Here is a 26,761-nt window from a genome sequence, read left to right as displayed (position 1 = left end):
TTATCCTATAAAATTGCGGAAATTATAAATTAATTATGTAGAATTTTATTTTGAAACATCACATGAATGAGATTATTTGCTCATCTTTTATTTACAGGAGTACTAAAATAGCAGGAGTTCAATTGATCTGCAAATCGGAATAACTTCATACAATAGCATTATATTTTAATCATTTGATATTGTTCTTTTTATTTGTCAATAAGTACAGAATTATACACGAATTTTACCTTTTGTCGTCTTGTGAGAACAGCCTAATTTGTTGCCATTTATGAAAAAAAAAGGTTAAACTTTTGAGTTTTGACGCATGTCACTTGTCAATAGTAAATTGTAAACATAACCAACAAGTTTGTGTACATCGAATTTTCTTTAAAAACTAAACAAATATAAACTGAACATAATTTAAAACATATAATTATTTTTCTTCTTGAGTTCTTTCTTACTTTTAATTTATAAAATGGCAGGAGTATTGCTAAGTCAGACGGAAAAAACATATATACTTCATGGCGTACAGGTGTTTACAAGAATTATTTTGTGTATTATAAATATATTTTGTAAACAAGTTATCTTATAACATCGTCATGTAATTTTAGGAAGACTTCCGCTCTGATGGGAGATCTAATATTGACTATAGACCCATGGAACTGGAAACGGACGTAGTCAGTCATGCAAGTGGCTCGGCGCGTTTAAGGTTGGCAAACACAGATATACTGGTGGGTGTAAAAACTGAAATTGATGTCCCTAATCCCGACAAACCCGGTCTAGGGAAAATTGAGTTCTTTGTAGATTGGTAAGTTACAATTTTGAAACTTGTAGAATTATAACATAAGCTCTTCGTCGTGTTCCTTTTCATTTCTTTCTTAGTAATGTGATTCTCTTTTTGCGTTATAATTTGAAGTGTATTATTTCTAGTTCCGCAAATGCCACACCAGAATTTGAAGGAAGAGGTGGAGAACAACTCGCAAGCACTATATCAAACATGTTACAAAGAGCGTACCACTCTTCTCAAGCATTTAACTTAACGCAATTGTGTATATTTGAAGGAAAACAATGTTGGAAACTGTATATTGATATTTTAGTAAGTATTCTAAAATTAAGTCAATAACTAATAAAACTCAATTTACAATATTTGTGTTACATATTTACAATGTGTGTATTCATGGTTAAAATTTTCAGATATTAGAATGTGGAGGTAACTTATGTGATGCTGTGTCCTTAGCTGTAAAAGCCGCACTATTCAATACAAGAATACCTTTTGTTAAAGCAGCTCTCATGGATGGAGGAAATGTAGATTTACAACTATCTGATGATCCATTTGATAGCAAGAATTTGAATGTTGGCACTGCACCATTGCTGGTAATATACTTTTTTCTTTTAACTGTATAATGTTTTAATAAACTCATACTGATTAAAATAAGTATTGTTCTATATCTAACTTAATGACAATTAGGGCAGCCATACACAGACCCCTTCAAGCAGTTGAGACCGACGGCTCAAAGCCGCGACAAACGGTAAACTATAGACTATAGGCTTACAGTGGCGTGCATTCCATAAAGACATAAAGACACTGCCTACCCTAGCATTTACCAAACTCTGATCAATATTTAATATCCATAAAATGAAATTCACAGCGTCATTATATTTTATTAATTACGCCATGTAGTATATGAAACAAAAATCAAAATATTTCAAATATATTTCAGATCCATCTATTGGTATTTTGGTGGCATTATTATCTAATTTCAATAACACAGCTCAAGTCACTATGCATGCGCTGCACTAGCGCCGCCACAGGACTCAGTCCGTCACGGGACGGCAAAGACACAAACTATCCGTGTCTAAGTTTTTATATGTGTGCTCTGCGTGTCTACGCATATTTTATATGTGTGCGTGCCTATAAACACGGCACACAGATGTTATAAAACCACGCACACAAACACACAAGGTAGGCAGTGTCTTTTTACGAAGATATACGAATTAGGTACGAACCGAATTCGGAACCACATTCGAAAGTCGAAACTGAAGTTGAATATGCGACCAATTTAAGAAGTGTGATAATTTATACATTTTTGTAGCGGTAAAGACCATCTACAAATAGTATCATTATTCGTTTGTTTTGTTTTGGAAATAACAAACGTTATTAATTAGAACAATTTGCAAGTGAAGTGTTTTGGGAGTAACTAAATAGATTATGTCTATCGTGAGTGTAATAATTTGTAAGATAATTAGGTATAATTTAACGGAAAATTCTTATTTTTGTTTTATGAATAAACATTTATCAAACAGAGACTTAGTGATAGAAAAAAGAGCCGATCTATACCGGAATTTGTAATACACAAAGGTAAAGTTAATCGTTAATTTCATAATATAGAACACTAGTTATTATAGGTACTTTGAAAATTATTTTATAGTAGGTAGGTGTGTAAATCGTAATATATTTTCCATTATTTTGGGGAATACTACGTATTGTAAGCTCATAATATATGAGTACAGCAATGTGAAAATATAAACATTGCAGTAGGTATTCGATAATATGACTTAATATCATTACAATATTTCTGCCTACCCTGTCGAAAAACTCTGTGCACGCCCCTGTAGGCTTACATTGTTTATCGTACAGAGAGATAAACAAATTAGTGTCAAAATTGTCATGAAATTAACAAAAACACAGTATTTTAGTTCAAAGTTCAAACCAATGCAATGAAATTATATAAAAACAAATTGAAATATTTCAGGTCACACTATGCAAAATTGGTGATAAATGTGTAGTAGATCCATCAGCTGAAGAAGAAAAGTGTAGTGTTGTGTCACTTATTGTGGGTGTATCTGGCAATCCTGGATATTACACTACAAATGCATTGGACACTGAATTAAAGTCTAAATGTACGACAATTGGCATGTTAGGTGCAGGCAGTGTGGCCCCACTAACATTGAAAGAAGCTGTCAGTCAGGGAATGTAAGTAATGAAAGGATATTTGAAATTGCTAAAAAAGATATAAAATTAAAATAGATACATATTGACTAAGGGCCGGATTTGCGGAACCCAATGATTATTGCTATCTGTCAGCTCATATGACAAAATATAATGCATGGAAATTTCCACAGAACAATAAAAACAAATAGAAGTGCGATAATGTCATAATTAGTATGAAAACCAGTGTCGCCAAACCCACACATTTAAACCGATAGTTATACAGTACACTACAAGTAAACTATGCCTTTGATTGGACAGCTTAATTTGAGTAAAAACTGACTTAGGTTATAAATTCAGCATTTCAATATGTACCCTAACGCACCATGTTACGGTTTATTTTAGTATAACATCTCTAGGTATATTAGCTGTTTTGTTTCTCATTGCTCAGAAATTCCAAATTCGAAAAACATTCAGCTACTCCACAACAGAGGGCGTTAGTTTTCGATAGATATAACTTTGAACCTCAACACATAGAGATAAGGTTGAAATTTGTGTCACTCAACATTAATGACATTAACTTGATATTTATCTGATGCTATGCCCTGAGGGATGTCAGCCTTGTTATCGATATCGAGATATCGATAATTCACAAATAAATATTTTTTGTGTATTTTTTTTCTTTCTATTATACGAGTATAGTATAATGTGTCACATTTTGGAGTATGTTTATTACTACTAAGTACGTCTTTTTATATTATTATTATTAAATAAAAAACGGAATAGAATAGTATTAATCTATATTTACAAAATACAAACAGAAAATATGCATTATTTTAAATCTTGGAACTGCCGTAGGTTTGCTGTATCGATGGCCTTTGTTAGACTGCTTAGTGCTGTTCGGCATTCAGTTAACTCGTCACGTTGCATTTATCCATTTCTCTTTTAAATTAGCCTCTTTGGGAAATCTGTAAATAAATTGGACTAATGAAAGCTAAGGAAAAATAAAATAAAATTTAATATTTATAATGTTTGTCTTTTCTAAAGTATCGATACTGTCGATATGCGCCACAAGCATCACTAATGCGACATTCGTTTGTTTATTGCAATAATATTCCAGAAATTCTTGTTTGCTGTTCAATCTATAATAGTACTAATTTCTTACGGATTAAGGTTCATTTTGACTAGATATTTGTATACAATTTTGACAAATTACAAGCGAAGATATAACATAAAATATTATATGTAAAATAAATAAAAATAAGACTTACCGATGGTATGAAATGCCTCCATTGCTGATATTATTTCGTCTGCTATCATTTTTGCACTCTTATACCGAACAACACGTCCTAATTAATGAATAAATACGGAAAAAAGGTTTGACAGCTGACAACCGACTCGAATATTTTTCTGCGCACAACTGAGAGCAAGTTAGGTGATCTTACCTTACAAGTGACACGTGGGCCACGCCCACATCACACTTCTATCTACTTTACTGTTCTGTGGAAATTTCCATCAAATACTGAACAATGTAATTTTGTACAAAGATTAATTTAGGTATTATCTTTCTGTATTGTCAGTCTACAATCTTATTGAACATATATATATTTATTATTTATATCTTATCTTTATTTCAACTATTAACACCATTCAATGTATTTTCAGCATTGCAGCCAAATGTTTAGATGAAGCACTTGGAAAAGCTCTTTTACGAGAAAAAGCAGAAACAATCAATTACAAAAAAGAATCATATGGATTTCTCAAATAAATATTTTATTTACAAAAAGGGTTTTAATTAAAACACAATATTGCCCATATACCTTTATTATATTATAAGGAAAATAAACATTTTTCTACATGAAACCATCACACTTTATCACATTTTTTATCAGGCCTGTATTGCAATCAGTCATAACATTTCTTTCCATAATATGTCAATGTTAGCTACATGAATATCATGAAGTTGTCTTTATATCAACAAGATACATAAACGAAATATATATCTTAATATAAAGAAATTATATTTAGAAAACACAAAAATACCATATTAGGTATGTAATTTTCCATTTTACATAAACAATAATAATTGAAATAATTAATACAAATTAGGCAAGATATTCAGTCATAAATCAGGTAAATAACATATTCTATTACCATTGTCAATATAATTTTAACTTATGATATTACTTCTTATCTATGCAAAAAATATGTTTATTTGAAATATCTATTTGGGGCTATGATATAATGCCCCAGAACTAATAGAGAATAATGCAATAGAGATAATAAAAGTATTTTATATTCTTTATGAATATAATTACTTCTTAGCATTGATAGGAGTCAATAGGTCAAGAACAGCAGCGATATTGCCATCCTTGCTCTCGAGTAGTTGAGTCAACCATCCTCCTTCATTAGTGAAGCCCATTGCAATCATCTGCTCAATGGCCGCTTGAATATGAGCCACTGTAAAATAAAGTTTTATATTAAAATTATGTTTCCATACATTTAAAAAAGTACATGTCTTCGTCAAGTTTTCCTTCTTTGTTATATAATAATCCCCATAAAAATATAACCCACTCATTGCTCACATGAACATTATAATTTTGTTTTTAACTACAGAAATATAAGTTATGATAATAATATGAAACAATGCATATTGATTAATGCAAATAAATAAAGTGGGCCACCAAATAATAATTATTATGATTAGAATGATATCATTCTGACTCATTGTTTTGCAAATGTATATGATTAATTATGTCCTTTAATAATTGGAACTTGATAATACTTATGCATAAAATTATTATATTAATTATTTTATGTCGATTACTATGTTTTCAAACAAACAATACTTACATTTATGTATCAAAAAGATAGTAACACCATCTATTACTCAAGAATGGCTGAACAGATTTTAATGGTTTATTTAATTTGTTAGTTCATGGGATAATAAATGTCAAATTTTGTATATCTTCCACAATAGTCAAGCGTAGCCAGGACGAATAGCTAGTAATAAATATGATGAAATTGATATTTATTATTTTATGGCATCCAAATGCTTTATAAATATAAATTTATAAAGAATAGAAAAAATTCGATCACGAGGCGGGACTCGAACCCGCATCCTTTCGCGCCATTCCGGGGCGGATGCCTGACCAACTCAGCCACTCGTGACCCGCCAGAGCAATCGAATTTATTCTATTCTTTCAGTTTTATGTGTCTTGATAAATAAGATACTTACTTGGGTGTCGTTCCTGGCGACCAGTGGCTGATGTTTGCTTGCCAGCATCTTTAGTCTTTGGTTCTTCCGGAGCAGTCGGCTTCGGTTGTTCTGGAACTTTCACCGCAGGCTCTTTGGGATTCAACACTAAATGTTATAAATGACAAATGATGATGTGAGTATTTGAGTGTTGGGAAATTGATAATTTGATTCAAAAATCATTTATGATAGACATCAAATAATTACTGAAAACTATTATAGATACTAAGAGATAATATGTATTCAATGAAAGAACAATTAAAATAAAAAAAAGATATCTTATTCTTATTACTTATGTTATTATCAAAACATTCAATTTACATTATTGCGATAAATGTAGACATGTAAATGTATTGACATTTAAAAATAATAACGAACACGAAATATATTTCAATTTAATAGCTTTTTGATGGTTATAACACTTACCAGCTGTGGCAGTATTGAGAGGCGGGTAGAGACTTTGGCCCTCATTGATTTGCACACGATTTTGGAACTCCTCAGGCAGGTTGAAACCAATGGGAGGGTTTGCTTCTGCGCCAGGAGCCTTAGCTTCAGAATCCATAAGATCTGTAAAAAAGTAAAAATTTCAATGAAAATGGATCAAAAAAAAAACACTTCATATTTATATTATAAAGTGAAATTAAAAGACAAACATCAATTTAATCTATTAATGTATTACGAAATAAAATACCTTTGTCATTATTGATAACAGTCCACTCATCAGTTTTGTCAGGGGAATCCTCTTTCTTCGACTGAGCTGCTGCATTCGAAGTTGAGGTCACTTCTGAAGCCACACTTTGCTTATCAGCGGACGCCTTGCTGTCCCCTTGGCCCATTTCAACATCAGTCTTTTCCTTTGCAGATGTCGATGGCTGTTGCGGCATAAAAGCATTCAAGTTTCCGCTCAAATACATGTTCAAAAGTTTTTGAATGTTATCCATGTTCAAATTATCGGGTGTGAAAGGGCATTGTCCCCTGGCCGATGATGTTTGCTGAGCATTTGCTGATGCGGAGGCGGAAGCAGAGCTAGCCTTTGGAGCTTCAGCCTGAGTTTTAGGGGTTTCATTAGCGGCTGTCGGGGTTTCCTGGTTTGCAGTTGGTTCATGTTCAGTTTCAACTCCGACGTCCCCAGCGAGGTTCGCAAATTCGTTCATATAAGTGGCGAATGTTTCCAGCCAGCTGGTGCGTGGCCGGCGTTGGTGTTCGTCACGGGCCTGGCGGCGATGATGGCCGTAGTGGCCATGATGCTCCCGCCGCTTACTTTCACTCTCATGACGTTGCTTCTTGCAATGTTCCTCGTTGATTTGATTCAATGTTTTGAGGAAATGGCGCGATCGCTTCACTGCCGCCTTGATAACGGTGCGCTGTAAATTGTAATTTATGCATTTAAATAAAAAATAAAAACATTTATTAAAGTGAAAACTTCTTTAGCGGCGTTGAGCACATTTTCTGTAATGGGTATAAAATCTTAAACTCGCGTCAGGACACGTGACCTGATCGAAAAAGCGTTAGACGGATACCATTCCAAAATATCAAACATGCTCAACGTTAATAATCAAGTTTTCACTTCTGCCGACCGCGGCACTCCCGGAGTGCAACCCGTCTTTTTTTACCTCTCTCACAAGGGTTAAAAACTTTACAAAGAATGAATAATACTAATACATAATATATATTAGGCAAACTTATGAGAGCTGGTGCCCGAAGTGGGTTCTGAAGAACCTGTGAATGTTTATCTGTGTCGCGTGTTTAAACACGTGAACCGGTTAGATATGACCCGTAATCCGTTACAAATCGATTCGACATACGGAAAGTGTGTAAAGTAATAATGTTAGGTATGCCAAAACAATACATTTAATATTGTTATCGAAGTTAAATAGTAATAGTAAATAAATTTTCCCTAGCACATTAATTGGATACAGAGGCCACTTGTATCTCAAACGGATGGAAAATTTCCAGTTCGTTGCACTTATGTACGCTTTAATTACAGCGAATGTACAAGGATACCAAGCAAAATAATATTACCTTTACCCATTTATTAAAAAAGGCTTATGCAATGAAATAGAGAACCGGCGAAATAGGTGAAAACTTATTTATTTACGAATATTAAATGACTAAATCTGCTTACTTATTATTACTTGTTTTAATTATGCATAATTTGAAGGGACAAATATGTTGAAACTACGCACGGAATCCAAGGTGAACAAGTCTAGCTTACACTTGACTGATTTTGTTGAAAATATAATATGAATTTCACAGTGACTGATGTTGAGAAAATTTGTAATAGTGGTGCAATTTATTTATACTTGCAAGTCACCAAAATAGAAATGTTAATTTTTACTTTTATACCGACTTAATATTGCATCATAAAAACCCTTTTTTTACTAGACTCTAGAGCATTTTGCATAAATTGTAATGATACATTTATATTTCAACACATATACATATACAATTTATGTTAATTTATTGTAATCAGCAAGTCATGACTCAGTATTTTCATTATTCGGCAAACAAAAATGTGATGAAATTATATTAAAAATCACACGACAAAGAAATTACGGACAGCATGGGAATGGGCAGGCCAACGACCTCGCTCTTGCGACACAAGTCGAAGCCTACAACCGAACGGCCATTTGTAGCACAAGTTGTAGACAATAATTGATATATTTTTAAAAACGAAAAAAGCACGCTCTAACCGAACTGAACATGAAATTATTGTATTGTTACCGATCTTTGATATGTGGACAAAGTTTAAATTAAATCTATCCGTTTCCAGTGGGTCAAAATCGTGTGTAAAGGAGTCGATTACATACAAACATACACTGGTGATGCTAATAAAAATGTATTGATGCTAAAAACACTAACCGCAAAGGCACTCACACTATTCAATATTCAGGTACGACTATCAGAGCTCGCTTTTAAAGCACAAATCATAGACAAAGAGGGTAAAAGTAAGAATAAAAAAAAATTGGTTGTTTGTACAGTAGGTTAACGATCGAGATATTTACGTGATAACATAATGCAGTGGCAGCGCTCGAGATGAGACGGGATATCGGTCCGTCTCTCTCTCGTTATACCTGCGATCGCGCTCGTGAGGTTTTGGTGTGACACAAGTTTCTGAACATGTCACCCGACTAAAACGATTTTAAAAACGTTATCATGTTAAAAAAAAAATAGACAAAGAGAATTAAAACACTTACAGGTAACGAGGGGACGGGCACTCGCACCATGCAATGCTCGGGGTGCAGGCCGGCGGACTCGCACTTTGAACACAGGTCGTAGTCATCACAGAAGGTACACTTGTAGCGGAAACCCGTTATGGGAACATCACAGCCGTCGCACACTACGCCAGAGTGAGGAATGTTGGGTCCAGTGGAAGCTAGATAAAAAAATCTCCGTCAATAACTCAGGCCCCAGAATCACAGACACAATAGAAAATCTATTGTGTCATGGACCGATCGGGCCGTTTTGGACTCAATGGGTTAATCAATATGCAAGTTTATGTAAAACCAATTCTCGAAATTACTAGAACTTTATAAACGTTAAGTGTGCAAAAAATAAATAACTTTTTTAAAATTAATATATTTATTTTAGTACAGTTACAAGTCCTATCAAATTTATTGCAACTTTCTAAAATCATTATGCTAGAAACATCTTCAATGTACAGTTCAATCAATGTTATAGGGCACATTATCTATTACACAACAATACAAAGGATGGCATATACGTGTCACAATTTTGTTTATTAAGAACTAGCTTACCGCCCGCGGCTTCGCCCGCTTTGTCTAAAACCTAATAAATTATATACTAAAACCTTCCTCTTGAATCACTTTATCTATTAAAAAAAAACCGCATCAAAATCCGTTGCGTAGTTTTAAAGATTTAAGCATACAAAGGGACATAGGGAAATAGGGACAGAGAAAGCAACTTTGTTTTATACTATGTAGTGAAGTACTTACGTCCTGCATTATTATCAGTAACAGCAGTTATAACAATGTCACAGTCATCATTGTTATTATCCTCCTTGGTGTGCACATGGATTCGCTTCAAATCATCTGCCATTGACGTCAGAGCAATCATCAATTCATCGTCCGATGAAATTGTCACGTCATCACTTTCTTCATCTATTTAATGAGAAAGTATTTTTGTTAACTTGCTCATATTTGATTTCTAATAAGCTATAGATTATTTTTTTTTATCAATCATAATGTATATAAATAACCATTATTTAATATTTTTTTAAAGAAATTACAAACCTTTCCAAGAGACAGTGAAGCTCTTTCCCTTAAGCTTAGGGTAGATATCTTGAAGCTTAGCACTCAAATACTGAAAGCTGGTTACAACACCTCTTTCAATCCCAAACCTCCTTACTTCTGGCTTCTCACTCCCATTCCAGAATGTATAAACTTTAAATTGTACCTCCATTCTTGTTTTCTGAGCTATAAATTAAGCTAAGTTAATACACAAATTCCTAAGATACAATCTAAAATGTTATTGCATGTAATGACTATGACGCGATAATTTTCAAAGAGGCCATTTTGTGATACCACATACTAAGTAATAAGTACAGCCATTCTATCTAGTCTAGATCGTATGCATTTAAAAACGTAGACAAATCGAAAAATACGAACAGTAATAACGCTCTAATTTTATTTTATAATAAACTATTCAATTTCAACACAATATTAATATGAATAAAAAAAATAATCTTAATCTACATGGAAAACGTACCTATCTCGTCTAAATGTACACAAAATACAAAATCAATACAACACAACAAAACACAAGAGACTGCGCACCGCGTCAGCGAGAATAATATTATATATGGTGGGCTTCGCTCAGCGCGAGCGCTCTGCGGTTATATACATACGATGAATGTTTTCAATTTTAATGATTCATCACTTACCGAACATTGGAGAAAAATATTACTCCGTTGTGCAATAAGAATCAGGTTTGTTTTTGTTCAAAAACAAAATAGTCACGTCACGCAGTGACTTGTGACAAATGACAATGACAACACTCAGTGTTGCTAGATGAACTTGCTACATACCCCGTTTTCCAATTACAGCACTAGAGCGCATTAAGCGGCATAATGCTTATCGTTGAATGTTCCAACTACAGCAATGCTTCGCACAATCGAGCACTAGAAAAAGTAATGCGCGTGAATTGATGCGTGCAATCGATTTATCGTTAGTAATTATTAATTGTTGGAAAAAAATTTAAAGCTTTCGTTTCATTGTAGTTTTTTCGAAATAATCAAAGTTAATTCAAATTGTGTTAAAAAAATAAATTTAAGTATGGATGAAGGTACAAACATTGAAAAAAATGTTAATGAAATAATCAAAATCCAAATTACTTAAAATAACCGTAAATATTTTTCAACCAAATATTATGTATACCACTTTATTTACATAATATGAGGTTATTGCTAACTCTATGAATATTTTTTTTTCAACACTGAACTTAGCGCAACCTGCTGGTGCGTTTCACGTTCCAATTAAGCATCAGCATAATTCGGAATTGTGCGGCACTGAGTCGCATTATGCTCTGTAATTGGAAAACGGGGTATAGTTTACACTTGCAAGTTTGTCAGACAGACTGTCGGACAGTTCATGCAGAAGTTTACTTGCAGATGGAAACGCCGCCTCATGTTTACACACGCTTTCTCAACTTCTCGCAAGAAGCGCTTGACAAACTGTCGCGACAGAACTTGCTACATGGTTTACACTTGCAAGTTGCTGTCAGACAGACTGTCGGACAGTTCTTGCGGAAGTTTACATGCAGATGGAAACGCGGCCTTAGGCGGCGTTTGTCAAGCGCTTCTTGCGAGAAGTTGCGAAACACATTGCGAAAGCTACTCGCGACATCTCGCAGCTTATCGGTCTAGTTCCGTATATCTCGCAGCAAGCTGCAAGTATCGCCCGCACGGCTTTTGATTTTTGTTTATTTGAAACTAGCAATGCCCTGCGGTTTCACCCGCATAGATAGCGATATCGTGACAGTGAAAAGTCTACTATAGGTCGGACTATAGGTTTAATTTTTAATCACATGAAAATCACCTTCACCCCGTCCCGCACTACGGCCTGCTTCTTGTATTAAACAGTATAGGTACCTACTATTTTCTGTAGATTGACACTTTTGAAAATTCGTTATATCTTTTGAATGGAATATCCAATTTTTTTCATTTAAAAAGTATTTTGCTGGTATTGAAACAGTCTATAATAAAACATCATTTAATGGGATAACGATTAATTAATCTAAGGATTAAAATATATTAACGATTAATCCTTATCCCAATTAACTAATAACCACAGTTGACACTTTAGGCCAGTGGAAATTAACATTAAATTCGCAAAGCACGATGTAGATTTGAATTTTTGGTATGTTGTTTGGATCAGTTAGGGTGATGTAAATCCCAATTTGCAACTTCGAAAGAGTTGTGCTCGCTGCGCACCACGTGATAAACTGCGAAAATTTTGGACTTTTTTCACTTTTTGCTCTAAAAGTCATAAACTATGCGTTTCCGACAAGTATGATTCAGTACATAAATTAAGGTTATTAAATTTGCAACAATTTAAGCCTAACCGCAGCTCTCTAAACCTTATAACGACTAAACTGTGGCCATTCGAAGATGGTTCATTTTTCCGGAAATATTGAAATTTTTAGTTTTACTCCCGTTTGAAGCAAAATATTGGCAAAAACCGCTCGTTCTATGAGAAGTTCGTATAATAAAGTTGTAGTGCATTTAATTTTCTTTCATAAGAGCATAGAACAAAGTCTGTGAGACAAATATTTCACACACAATATCTGAAAAACAAAAAGAAGGTAGAAATAGATTTTTAAAGAATTGAAACTGAGAGCATATAAAATCATAAAAAGAATAATACTTTTTCATTTGCAGGATAGGTAATTAACAAAATTACAAAATTTGGGAAAGTAGGAAAAAAGATTATACGCAAATAATAAACTGCGAAAATTTTGGACTTTTTTCACTTTTTGCTCTAAAAGTCATAAACTATGCGTTTCCGACAAGTATCATTCAGTACATAAATTAAGGTTATTAAATTTGCAACAATTTAAGCCTAATTAAAGCTCTCTAAATCTTATAGCGACTAAACTGTGGCCATTCGAAGATGGTTCATTTTTCCCGAAATATTGAAATTTTTAGTTTTGCTCCCGTTTGAAGCAAAATATTGGCAAAAACCGCTCGTTCTATGAGAAGGTCGTATAATAAAGTTGTAGTGCATTTAATTTTCTTTCATTAGAGCATAGAACAAAGTCTGTGAGACAAATAGTTCACTCACAATATCTGAAAAACAAAAAGAAGGTAGAAATAGATTTTTAAAGAATTGAAACTGAGGGCATATAAAATCATAAAAAGGATAATACTTTTTCATTTGCAGTATAGGTAATTAACAAAATTACAAAGCTAATTAAATTTGCAACAATTTACGCCAAACCGCAGCTCTCTAAACCTTATAACAACTAAGCTGAGGCCTTTCAAAGATAGTCAGTTTTTCCCGAAAATTTCAAATTTTTAGTTTTGCTCCCGTTTGAACCAAAATATTGGCAAAAACCGCTCGTTCTATGAGAAAGTCGTATAATAAAGTTGTAGTGCATTTAATTTTCTTTCATTAGAGCATAGAACAAAGTCTGTGAGACAAATAGTTCACTCACAATATCTGAAAAACAAAAAGAAGGTAGAAATAGATTTTTAAAGAATTGAAACTGAGGGCATATAAAATCATAAAAAGGATAATACTTTTTCATTTGCAGGATAGGTAATTAACAAAATTAAATTTTCTACAACTTTATTTTATGACCTTCTCATAGAACGAGCGGTTTTGCCAATATTTTGGTTCAAACGGGAGCAAAACTAAAAATTTGAAAATTTCGGGAAAAACTGACTATCTTTGAAAGGCCACAGCTTAGTTGTTATAAGGTTTAGAGAGCTGCGGTTAGGCTTAAATTGTTGCAAATTTAATTATCTTTGTAATTTTGTTAATTACCTATCCTGCAAATGAAAAAGTATTATCACAGACTAATAATAATATACTACGTATACAAGTATTATCCTTTTTATGATTTTATATGCCCTCAGTTTCAATTCTTTAAAAATCTATTTCTACCTTCTTTTTGTTTTTCAGATATTGTGAGTGAACTATTTGTCTCACAGACTTTGTTCTATGCTCTTATGAAAGAAAATTAAATGCACTACAACTTTATTATACGAACTTCTCATAGAACGAGCGGTTTTTGCCAATATTTTGCTTCAAACGGGAGCAAAACTAAAAATTTCAATATTTCCGGAAAAATGAACCATCTTCGAATGGCCACAGTTTAGTCGTTATAAGGTTTAGAGAGCTGCGGTTAGGCTTAAATTGTTGCAAATTTAATAACCTTAATTTATGTACTGAATCATACTTGTCGGAAACGCATAGTTTATGACTTTTAGAGCAAAAAGTGAAAAAAGTCCAAAATTTTCGCAGTTTATCACGTGGTGCGCAGCGAGCACAACTTTTTCGAAGTTGCAAATTGGGATTTACATCACCCTAACTGATCCAAACAACATACCAAAAAAAAATTCAAATCTACATCGTGCTTTGCGAATTTAGGGTTTTTTAGTGTCGATTTCTACTGGCCTACTTGACAGATTCTGTCAAGTGTGTTTGTTTTCTGAAATTTGAATTATTCGAATGCCTTTATAATAATTCGCTTGCGAATGCTTTGCGAACTTGCGAAGTTGTGAATTGCGATTAATTGCGAAGCCCCCTTTTGTTTTGCTTCTCTCGATTGTTATTTAATTTGTTCTGTTTTGTTCACATTTGTTATTGATAGCCTGTTGTTTGTTTAGTTTCTTTTAATTGTTTAAGTTAAGTTTTGTTTAGTAGTTGACTGTTGAGTTTGTTGATAATTTTAAAATGGCTTCTAGGAGGAAGGTGTATTGTGTTTTTGGATGTAGTGAAATGGGTAAGTTTCTCAAAATTATTTATTTATAATGAACTGATGCTACCAGTTCATATCCCTTATTGTTTGTTTTGGTCATGGCCGCAGAACATCTTTGTTTGCATAACCACTATTTTACAAAAAATTATAAAAATTTTAAATATTTGAGTAAGTATTATATATTTATATTTTTAAATATATAAAAATAATTAAATATGGAGAACACTTAACATTTATTGCGTATTTCTATACTGTAAAGGTTTTTTTTATGTATTCACAGGAGCATATATGCATCGTTTCCCTCACCCTACAAGACGACCGGAGTTGTTTGCTACCTGGATGTCAATTGTAGGTGAACGACTAAAAGATCTTGAGCCTGACAAGATCTACAGAAACAAGAGAGTCTGTGATTACCATTTCAAGCCTGAGCACAAAGTTTCATGTCACCGTTTACTCAATTTGTCTGTTCCATCAATCTACTTGAATGGTGAGTTTGAATATTACCCATAGCTGTTAATACTTTATTTATCAAATTAATCATTCTCTTAGGTAGGATTATTATATGTATACCTCGTGTGTTCATAAGTTTTGAGAAGAAATAAAAGTTGCATATCTTTTGTAATATTTAACTTATAATTCTAAAATTTATACAATATATTAAGTGAGTAATAACAAACAATAAACTTTCATTATTACTCAAAATGTCCACCCTTATTTTTTATACAGGCCCTCAGACGATTTGGCCAGTCATCTATAGCGGCACGAATCTTTTCCAATGGAATTCGCTTTGCCTCTTGGACAAGAGCTCGCTTCAGTGACTCCAAGTTTCGGTGGGACTTTCGGCAGCCCTGAGCTCTAATTCAGTCCATAAAGAATAATCCAGCGGGTTGAGGTCGGGGCTGGAGGAGGGCCATTCGTTAGCTGCAATGAAGGCCGGCACATTCTCCTTCAACCAAGCTTGGGTGGTTTTTGCCTTATGAGATGGCGACGAGTCTTGCTGGAAAACCCAATCCTTGTTGTGAAATAAAGTATGAGACAGGGGTTTCACAACAGGCTCTAAAATATCACTTTGATAATTCTTGGCTTTCACCATGACACCTTGTTGGCAGAAATGCAGCGGAGTGACACCTTCATACGAAACTCCCCACCATATCATCACACCAGCCGGATGATGAGTACGCAAGACATTCCGTGCTGAAGGTGGGACGTCCTTGCTACTTTTGGCATACACTTTATTGTTTTGTCGGTTGAACTTTTCTTCGACAGTAAAGATTTTCTCATCAGTAAAGAGTATCTTCCTCCTATCGTGTCTTCTAAGCAGTATTGGACAACGTTCGCGTCGCAATTTACGAAGGCGGTCGTTTAAAAAGTGAATTTTCCTACGGCTGTACGCCTTTACCTTAAGATCATATTTTAGTATTCTGTTGATTGATACGCGCGAAATATCAGTCTTCAGTGCGAGTTTTCACTGAGTGCGTCATGGATTTCGGCGAAGTCGCTCTCTGATGATTTTGATGTTCGCAGGCGTCCTCACAGAGCGTGGCCGGCCACTTCTCTGGCGATCTTGCAAAGAATTAGTCTCCTTGTATCGTTTGATAGTGTAATACACGAAGTTACGGCTCACACCAAAAATTTTCACCTCACAGAAAATCTCCATTGGTTTTTTCCCCGCCTTGACAGCGAAATCACGGTCGCACGTAATTCTTTAGTTCCCTCCATCACGAGAAAATTGAAAGAAATGAATTTGAAAATCAAAGGAATTAAAAGTAAACATTCCAAATTCAACATTGGAAAAAGAAATAAATATCAGCCAGTGATATTTTATCTTATTTTTTTACTACAAAATTCGTCTCAAAACTTATGAACACACGAGGTATATAACACACACTATTTTTAGTTAGGGAACTGGTTCTTATTTCTGCTGGTAAAACACTACTAAGCTTTTAGTAACAAAGTCTTCAGTGATAGACTAACTAGCTTGATGACCACCAGTCAATGCTCAACCACTATTCTTTAGTTTCTTCAACCAGTTTTCATTCCAAAATGCTCAACTGCAAGACTATTGAAAAAAAAAAGACGGGCTGCACTCCGGGAGTGCCGGCAGAAGTGAAAACTTGATTATTAACGTTGAGCATGTTTGATATTTTGAAATGGTATCCGTCTTACGAATGGAATAAAAAAAAAAAAAAAAAAAGGGCAAAGGGCTAAAAAAAAATCCGTCTAACGCTTTTTCGATCAGGCCACATGTCCTGACGCGAGTTTAAGATTTTATACCCAAAGCCGCTAAAGAAGTTTTCACTTCAAAAAAATAAAATGATACATTCTATAATTTTATCTTTCATAATTTTTGACTTTGCTACTTATAATAATTACAGGTATATTTTCTTCTGCGAGTACAGCAGTTTACATGGAACATAACTATTCTCAGCCAAGGATGTGGCCTTGTGAGACAAGGGCAAATGAAGATATTGATGTCCCATTAAATCAGCAATTTTTAGATAAAGGTATTATAATTATTATTTATTATTACTGCTCTTTTTAACTAAATGGGCAAAAGCAATTATGTAATGGGATGTTAATTAAGGTATCATATCAAAATATAAGATACTTAAAATCTCATTTATTATTATTTATTTATTTATTTTTTTTTTCATTCAAAATATATACCATACTTGTATTAATGAAGTGAAATAATAATGAACCCTTTTAATATAAGCATGATACTTTTTTGTGTGTTTTTGCACGCCTCATAAGCGAAGCGTTGAGGTGGGTACTACTGTCACTTCGCGCAAAACATCTGATTTTTCAAACTTAAAATGTCTTTATGTATCATACATTGCACTTGTAAGATAATACATACACACACATATTAAGAAAAAACACTATTTTTAACGTTCATGATATTTTTGATGTCATTTTTGTTATTTAAACTAGTTAAAAAACAGTTTAAAAAAGTTCTGTCTTGGACGTCCGTGTGTCTGTATGTGCGGATCCTTTTTCTTGTTAACACGATAGCGACCGAAATACTTTACTAATCGAGTCTTTTTTTTTCTCTTACGCTTGAGTATGCTCAGGAATAGAACCCTTTCATTTTTCAGGGTCTGATTCGATGTGGTTTAATTGTTATTAAATAAACAAAAATAATAATTAATAAATATTTATTAAAAAAAAATTATGAGGCGTGCACTTTTGGATTTTCCAAATTATTTTTACACTTATTCTTTTAACCTTTTCAAGGACTCCAAAATCAACTGGAACCTGAAATAAGCAACCAGCCTTCGACATCCCAGAAGGCCATAAAAGGTGACACATTGTGCAAATGTTATTAATTTGTAAAATTTGGATATACTTATTGTTATTTTTTGATTAAGGGCTGGTTTTTAATACCTCCGATAAATTTTTTAAGACAATTTAATTCATGACAGTTTACAAAAGTAATGTTTAACGGCATGTTATGGAAAAATGGCGTCAATTGACACAATTTTATTTTTTATATTTATCTGGAGAGTGATTAATTGGTACATCCAATTTGGGGGGTTATATGTTCAACATTTGTATTAATCTACAGTTAGTGGAATAGGCAATAGACGGTGGCAGATGACAGACATGGCGCTCTCTTGCTTTTGGACCGTCGGATCGGATGGACGTTCACCATTTTGCTTACAAACATTTGTTAACATTTAACATTAAATTTTTATTGTTCTTTGGAAGTATTTTGTCTAAAAGGCTAATTTCAGAAGTGGGTACCACCCGCATCTGTGTTGGTTTTCTAGACTGTTAGGGGAATTGTTTTAAAAAAAAATTTAGTGAAATCTTTTGAACTTGTGTTAGTTTATCGTATTGTTTAAAGAGGGTGGTAGCAAATCTCGAAAACGTGGACGTTCTTCTGATCCGGGTATCAAACAACAGCTTCAAACGATTATATCACGTTTGACTGCGTTAGGATAATTCTATGGGCTGCAATATAGGTGCAGCTAGCGCGGCGTGCCAGGCCACGCTCTCGCGCTCGCACACGCCGCCGCCGCTTTTGCTTAGATTATCGAGTGACTCATCCAATACGGTGGCCGCCCACGCCGACCTGTTGGCGCCTAGCGTGACGTCGGCTACGGGGAGCGTGACGTCGGCTACGGGGAGCGTGACGTCGGCTACGGGGAGCGTGACGTCGGCTACGGAGAGCGTGACGTCGGCTACGGGGAGCGTGCCTGCATCGTTGCCGTCGAGCGCTGACGCCGTGTTGAGTGAAGTGTTGGATAAAATTACTACGACAATCAATGCTGTAAACCCGGTGAGATCCAACCATATTTATATTTCTAGTTTTGACCCTGCTTTAAATAATTTTAATGTTTGGTGTGAGGAAGTGGATCATTTGTGCCGTATTAATCGTTGGGACGATCGCGAGTGCTTGGCACGTATAGGTAATTGCTTAAAGGGTGATGCACGTGTCTGGTTTAGTGAATGGTCTACTAATGAGCGTTCGTGGTCTATTTTTAAACGTGATTTCCCATCGTTGTGCCCGCGTAGAATAGATAGTGCTGACATCCTATTCGAAGTTATGAAGACAGATTCCGATCGTTATCCTACATATGCTGAGTATGCTAGACGTTCACTGTTGCGATTACGCGTTGTCAAGGGTTTGAGTGAAGAATTAATTAGTGCAATAATTATTCGCGGTATAACCGACCCGCAGATTCGTGCGGCCGCTACGAACGCTAACTTGTTACCCTGTGACTTAGTTGGATTTTTGTCGATTTATATTAAACCGGCTCAGACCCCCGTTCGTAATAAACATATTGAGCCTCAAAGTCATTCGTGAAAAAGAGAACATTATAGTACACGATCTAAATGTTTTAAATGTAATGGTTTCGGTCACAAACAAAACGAATGCCCCAAACGCGTGAGATTAAATAATACGTTTGATAGAAATGAGTCATCGGGGTCAGTTTCTAATCGAGTTACGAGTAAACCTGAGCCGTGTAGTTTTTGCAAAAAGATGGGACATAAAGTAGAAGATTGTTTTGCAAAGCAGCGCAGCGAATCACGCGGTAAACCTAACGTAAACTTTTGTTATGAGATCCAAGATGATTATCAACGAAACGATATAGCGTCTGCAGTGATTCAGGGTGTGCCTGTAGACATTCTAATAGATAGTGAATAGATGAAACTTCAATAGTGTACATACCTTATAAGATGTCCTATCACGAAAAGATTCGAGTGCGGGAAATAATTAATGATCTCAGATCTGCTGAGTAAGGGGATAATTAGGGAATCCGAATCAGAGTTCTCGAGTCCTATCTTGCTAGTTAAGAAAAAAGGTGGTAGCGACAGGATGTGTGTTGACTTTCGGGCGTTGAACGCGAACACAGTGAAGGATCGATATCCATTGCCACTTATTGACGATCATATTGATCGTTTAGGCAAACTCAAGTTCTTTACAAGTTTAGATATGGCTACAGGCTTTCATCAAATTCCAATGCATAACGATTCCATTCGCTACACTGGCTTTGTCACGCCCGAGGGTCACTTTGAGTATTTAAAAATGCCGTACGGATTCGCCAATGCTCCTGTAGTCTATCAGCGCGTAATATCTGATACTCTTCGTCCTTTTATCGAGGCCGGCAAGGCTTCATCGACTACATCGATCGTCTACATCGACGACGTCTTGATACCAAGTGAGACGATAGACGAGAGACTACAGACTCTCCGAGGTGCTACGAACTTTGACCACTGCAGGTATCTCCATCAACCTAAAGAAATGTACATTTTTGGCTAGAGAGGTAGAGTACTTGGGGCGTACGTAGGCTATGGTCAGGTAAAGCCGAGTCCGCATAAAATTGAAGCTTTGGTCAAGGCCCGAACACCCAGAAATGTAAAAGAGGTGAGACAGTTTCTCGGTCTGGCCGGTTATTTCCGACGATATATTCCAAATTCAAATTCAAAAATTATTTATTGTGAGTCACAGGTATTATGGGTATTAGGTGGGTTTGGGTGGATAATGGGTACATTAGGTGATCCGCTGTGATCTGCCATGTGGCGTACAATTTTTAAAAATGTTTTACACAGATTATTAATGATTAAACCGATTATACATTATTATACAGGGTGTCACACTATTGGTATACTAATCGCGAAGGGACTTATAGGTTTGCATACACTGATCATGAAAAAAATACTTAACAACAAAATTACGTCAAAAATTTTTAGCTAAATTTTTCCTGAAAATCCATGTTTTCTTCTCTGGCTTCGCGCAGCCGGCATATAACGCTTCCCTAATGTGAGCATTTTGTCTATGAAAACATAATCTTAAACGATAGCCCACGTGCTGGTGGCAAAGCTGGGCGGGTTGCTTGTTATGGGTATACACATAAAGTTTTAAGATTTCATCTATTTGAAAAAAAAATGCGTCTGGAATTTTTTAAGTATTTTTTACGTACTCAGCGTATGCAAAACTATAACCTATTTTGAGCTTAGTATACCAACAGTGGGACACCCTGTATATAGACTAAATGTTCACCTTTAAATTTGTTAATTGACAGCGATGGTGTTACGCCTGTCATCCGATCCGTGGTCCGCGACATTGCGTCGGAAGCCACCAGTCCGAACCGAGAATCATTGCGAGAACTGGCTCGACAGCGCGCTAGTGAGCTGCTTGAAGACAACCGAGCGAAGCAAGATGCTTATGTGAACGAGCGCCGCAGAGTGCCTCAGCCCTTTCGCATTGATGACCTTGTTTATGTGAAAAAGACGAGCCAGTCTACCGAAAAGTTAGACTCCGGGATGCGAGGCCCCTATGCCGTCACGAAAATACTGCCACAAGGTCGTTATGAGCTTCGACTAGTCAGTGGGTCGTATGGTAAGAGCACGCAGGCTGCAGCTCAAATGAAGCTGCAAATGTACTGATTTCATTGGAAAAAAATATATCTTTAATAAAGTTTTTATTTTTTAGGTCAGAAGCTGGAAAATTTTTTTACTGGACTACAATTTAAACAAGCTCTGAAAAAACCTAAAGGAAGATGTTATAACACTGAATAAAAAGTGTTGGCCTTGACTTTATATTTTAAAAGAAGCCCTAAATTATACACATTATGTACAAATATTTTACACTGCCATCTTCAAAATCATTGCGAAACCTGCTGGCTCAAATAAAAATGTCTCCAGGGATTAATAAAATCATTTTTGACAAATTAAAAGACTGTCAGAGGAATGAATGAGGATGACCGCCTATGCACACTCATCTTTGATTAGATGTCGCTCACACCGAACATCCAATATGATGCAGCAAATGATCAGCTAAAAGGCTTCATAAGTCATAGTAGCAAAATGAAAATCGCTAATCATGTTTTAGTGTTTATGATCAAGGGCATCAAAAATAACTATAAACAACCAGTTGCTTACTTTTTTACCCAAAGCCTGCAGAAGTTTGAATTAAAAATTGTTATCAAAATAATATGAGGTCAGGCATGTGCACTCAACAGGCTTAAAAATATTGTGTTCGGTCTGTGGCCAAGGAGCCACTAATGTCAGTGCATTAAGTAGCTTAGTACAGGATACAAAGGATAAATATTTAAGAAATGGAAAAGAATGGCGTTATGATATGTATGAATGTGATTCAAAACAAATAATTCCATTATTTGATGTGCCATATTTAATTAAAGGATTAAGAAATAATCTTTTAACAAAAGACATGCAGTACATCGATTTTGAGGATGGGAATAAAAAAAGTGATAAAATGGGAATACTTCCAGATGTTATATGAAGCAGACAAAAGTTACGGAGAGCTAAGGTACTTAAGTTCCAGGGATTTGCAATCTAATTTAAACTCTTTTTATAAACTAGATTTAGATTTTCCTTTTATCATAGATACTAACTGGAATTGTATGTATAATAATAATCACCTTTTTTTTTACTTTCAGGTATCTTCACAAAATCACAGAAGATGTACTGCCAGAAAAAATGAAAAAAATTTGAGTGCAAATGGCTACACAAATATTCAGTCAATATTCAGTGGCGGTTGCTACGGAACACTTAAGTGTTCTGTAGCAACCAGCCAGCCAAAAATTCAACCAGCCAGAAAAAATTTACCAAATGAGTGCCGGCAACTTATACCAGTAGTTCCTCCTACTGGATTAACTATTTGATAGTTTGAACGCGGGAAGCTTTAATATAATTAATGAAAAAATTTATAGAGGTGTTAATATGGTTTATTTATAAGTTATGGCAAGACAGTAAAATATTTAAAAAAAATGTTAAATATATGGTTAAGAAAAAAGACGGTAACAAAATACGCATTGTTGAATCATCTGCGCCATCTATAAGTAATTTTATAAAGACAATCGAGGGTATGCAACAATTATGGAAAATATTAAGCAATAAGTATTCTTTTGACTCCATGCTAACAAGGAACTTCAATCAGAACCCTATTGAAAATTTCTTCGGAAATAAGTTCAGGCGAAAGAAATACATCAACATCTCCAAACTGTCGATTTAAAAGTGCCTTTAAAACAATTTTACTTAATAATTTCAGTTCTGCTCATGCTATAAACGCGAATTGCGAAGAAGATTTTAATAAGTGCCAACAATATTTAGACTTTTTTTTAATAAAGGAAGAAGACAGTTTGGAGAGAAATCCAAGCACGAAAATAAACACGCATGAAATTGAAATAGAAGAAAATTTTTACAATGCCCTCTGCTCATTGAATGTTGATCATTCTTCAGATCATCAACAACGCAGTTATGTATGTGGATGGGTTCTAAGAAAATGTTTGAGCAAAATAATAAAAAAATACAAGTGTAGAAGTTCCTTGTTATCAAATAAGGAAGATATAGGAAATGAATACTTAAAAGCTAAAGAATTTAATATAAAAAAACAATGGCTTTGCTATCCTTCCAAAAAATTTCAAATACATTTAATGAACTTCAAGAGTTAATAGCAATGTATTTAAAAACGAATATAAATAAAAATATAAAAGCACAACTTAAAATGTTTATTGATACTTTTATTGTATTTTCCCATGATTATGATACCCATGAAAATGATTTTAAACGTTATTTTATTAAAATCACAATAAATATACTTTTATATAGCTGGTGCAGATCAATGAATCGTATTTTGTCAGGAAAATTAACATATTATGTAGAAAACGACGATCCTTTGAAGCAGTGTGCTCAAGCATATTATAATAAACACAAACATAACAAATAACAGCAGCAAGTTGCGCTATTTTATTTGTTATGTTTGTGTTATTATAATGCCTAATCAAATACATACATAAATTATCTTAGGCTACTAGAATGCTAATTAATATAGTGTGGAAAAAAATGAATAAACTCCCAATTAATTTAAAGCGTTTTATTTACCTGGCCCAATTATCTTTAGATTTTCAAATGTGTCAAGTGATTTGTTTTTATCTTTTTTATCACCTGGAAATGTTTAGCTTTAAGTCCAGCCACCAATTTATTACGCAACTAGATTTTTTTTATATGCATTGTGTAATTTGGTTTACGCATACAATTATTGTACGCGCCAGAACAGATCGACACAATAATACAGTTGTGATAAGGCCCTGCGCAGACGACAGACTATCCGTGACGCACTTTTTAGTCTGTGAAAATAGAACCTATGCAATTATATGCAGTAACGCACACGACGCGCAAAAAGTCCGGCGCACAAAAAATCCGTGTAATTCGGGCAGACCGCACCGCGCCGCGGCGCGCCGCTCCGCACAAAATGTGTGTGAAAAAAATTGAACGTTTGCTTCAACGCGCGCTAACGCAGACGGCGCACACTTTAGTCGGCAATCTGCATTTGCTAGGGGTGGACGTAACGCACGCGATCTATTATCATGGCGCCAGAGATCTATTATCTGGACCAATGCACCTCCTCATTGTTATTTCTGAATGAGTCAAAGCAGGTCTCAAAATAAATAGCAACTCATCAAATGTAGTAACAGACATTTTATAAAATTTGAAAAAATTGCCGGATGTTGTTTCAGAATTGAATGTTTAGTATTAGTATGGAAAGTATAGAATGTACCCAAAATTCTCTATTTCTTCTTCTTTTTCTGTACTTCATGTACAAAATAATACTTCGCGATCTCTGCACGATTTCCATAGCGTCTACGTCCCTACAGCTCTGCCTACAAAATGATCGAAGATGTGCGTCGTGTGCGTTGAGTCTGTGAAAAATCCGCGACCGACTTTTTGCGCGCCATGCAGACTTTTTGTGCGCCGCAGACTCGATCGCACAAAAAGTGTGCCGTCTGCGCAGGGCCAAAAGGTAACGCAATGTAAATTATTATCAGAATAGCTATAGCGACGTAGCAGTAATATCTATAGGACATAGGTACCTATATAGATATACGTATAGGTATAGGTAATCTATAGCACCTTTAATGCGCCCGCCATACGCTTGGGGCGCTAGTGTTCATGGGTTCTCGTTTTATCACGCAAGATGCAGGCTCGCTTTCCCTTATAATAAATAGTTACTAATTACACTCTTTGGTCTCCGAGACTTGCACGATACTTGAATCGCCTGTGCGTATCGTAATGGGAGAAGGGCACAGACATGTATCAAGATAGACTAAGCGAGTGTATGTACTTCCCGTGTCCAAACTAAGTTTATGAAACTTACTTGACGCTGGCCTACACTCAGTCCGCGCTTGCAGTTCGCCAAGGAAAGACGTGAAGCTGAATAAAGTAAAATGCCGAATTGCGCCGTTATAAACTGTAGAAACTCCACAGCTGTGAGTGGCCGAGTTAGCAGAGATGTTTCCTTCCACCGGTAAGTAATTTTCTAATCAGAATATGCACTATTTATTTTAAAATCAAATAAAGAATATCTGTGGAAAACGATCGTGACAAACACGGATACCAAATCATACGAAATGATTCGGAATACATTGCGGCTTTTACTTGGCACGGTAAAGATCGCGTCGTATGATAACAAGCAATGAATATTATAGCGTCTTCTCATTTTTCTGTTCTCATTTTTCTGTCCAATTTTGTGATTAGTGATGTTCATTTGATGCAACAGTTCTCGATTCTAATCGATTTTATAATCGAACAGAAAAATGATAATTTTAAGGAGCAATTTTTCAGAAAAAAAGGCATAGATTTTTTTTGTCATTTAATACGACTTGACCTAGAACTTTTAAGTATTTTAATACAAAGGTACTAAAAATAAATATTATGACATGGACGCCATTAGTTAAAGTGTCATCTTGGGAGTTTTTTAACAAAACTCCTTATTGCTTAGACTATGTTTGTTTTTTCAGTTTTCCAAGTAACCCGAACATTTGTAGCCACTCGGGGGTTGGGTCTGGTTAGTTGTTTAGTGAGTTGCGGTTTTATGAAGTGGCATTATTAGTGTGCCGGGTGCCTAGCTTTGGAGGGTAGCGGGATCCGTAGCACGGTTGACCGCTGGCTGACCGTTAGTTGTAGGGGGCCCAAGTAGTAGGAGAGCCACCTGCGAAAGGCTGCCCCGCCGCTTTCGAAAAATCCCAGTTTTGCTCCATCGTGCCGGTTGGCGACCGGACGGGAGGACCCGATGGCGATAACTGGGGGGGTACGGGCGTCCCCGCAGTCTCCAAGCTAGTCCCCCATCAGCATACTTCTGATGTTTGCTTCGACCTACCGACTCACTAAATCTCGACCAACTT

General features: G+C 35.2%; 3 protein-coding genes and 1 long non-coding RNA gene across 7 annotated transcripts; 2 read left to right on the top strand and 2 right to left on the bottom strand.

Moving 5' to 3' along the window:
• The first annotated feature begins 322 nt into the window (after window positions 1–322).
• Rrp42 (exosome complex component Rrp42) lies at window positions 323–4,994 on the top strand. Its single transcript, XM_089696199.1, has 6 exons — window positions 323–511; window positions 591–787; window positions 910–1,075; window positions 1,174–1,353; window positions 2,733–2,953; window positions 4,574–4,994. Exons 1-6 carry the CDS (start codon window positions 455–457, stop codon window positions 4,674–4,676), a joined length of 924 nt encoding a protein of 307 aa, XP_089552325.1. The 5' UTR covers window positions 323–454; the 3' UTR covers window positions 4,677–4,994.
• Window positions 3,692–4,419, bottom strand: LOC149487617 (uncharacterized). The gene is made up of 2 exons (XR_016315728.1): window positions 4,180–4,419; window positions 3,692–3,876 (listed from the first exon to the last, which is right to left on the bottom strand). It is a non-coding gene; the product is annotated as an uncharacterized LOC149487617 (long non-coding RNA).
• LOC149487615 (uncharacterized) lies at window positions 4,717–11,219 on the bottom strand. 3 transcript variants are annotated; one of them, XM_089696196.1, is made up of 8 exons: window positions 11,068–11,219; window positions 10,418–10,600; window positions 10,121–10,285; window positions 9,362–9,540; window positions 6,856–7,528; window positions 6,591–6,731; window positions 6,147–6,272; window positions 4,717–5,368 (listed from the first exon to the last, which is right to left on the bottom strand). In XM_089696196.1, exons 1-8 carry the CDS (start codon window positions 11,072–11,074, stop codon window positions 5,223–5,225), a joined length of 1,620 nt encoding a protein of 539 aa, XP_089552322.1. In that variant the 5' UTR covers window positions 11,075–11,219; the 3' UTR covers window positions 4,717–5,222. The 3 variants fall into 3 exon arrangements, with proteins under 3 accessions (XP_089552322.1, XP_089552323.1, XP_089552324.1); XM_089696197.1 differs by having other exon boundaries at window positions 6,147–6,257; XM_089696198.1 differs by lacking the exon at window positions 11,068–11,219 and adding an exon at window positions 10,893–11,058.
• Window positions 11,220–14,830: 3,611 nt separating this feature from the next.
• Window positions 14,831–19,920, top strand: LOC149487614 (uncharacterized). Of its 2 annotated transcripts, XM_089696194.1 has the most exons (6): window positions 14,831–15,009; window positions 15,094–15,131; window positions 15,388–15,594; window positions 17,483–17,611; window positions 18,345–18,410; window positions 19,076–19,920. In XM_089696194.1, the coding sequence occupies exons 2-6, from the start codon at window positions 15,128–15,130 to the stop codon at window positions 19,918–19,920; spliced, it is 1,251 nt and encodes a 416-aa protein (XP_089552320.1). In that variant the 5' UTR covers window positions 14,831–15,009; window positions 15,094–15,127. The 2 variants fall into 2 exon arrangements, with proteins under 2 accessions (XP_089552320.1, XP_089552319.1); XM_089696193.1 differs by having other exon boundaries at window positions 14,831–15,131.
• Window positions 19,921–26,761: the final 6,841 nt, after the last annotated feature.

This window comes from Colias philodice, chromosome 6, assembly GCF_061535455.1.
Source record: "Colias philodice isolate Cphi_HAF_F1 chromosome 6, ilColPhil1 Martin Lab GWU primary, whole genome shotgun sequence".
Classification (NCBI taxonomy): domain Eukaryota; kingdom Metazoa; phylum Arthropoda; class Insecta; order Lepidoptera; family Pieridae; genus Colias; species Colias philodice.
Note: the sequence above shows the minus strand (reverse complement) of the source record. Positions and strands in the feature narration are given on the sequence as shown.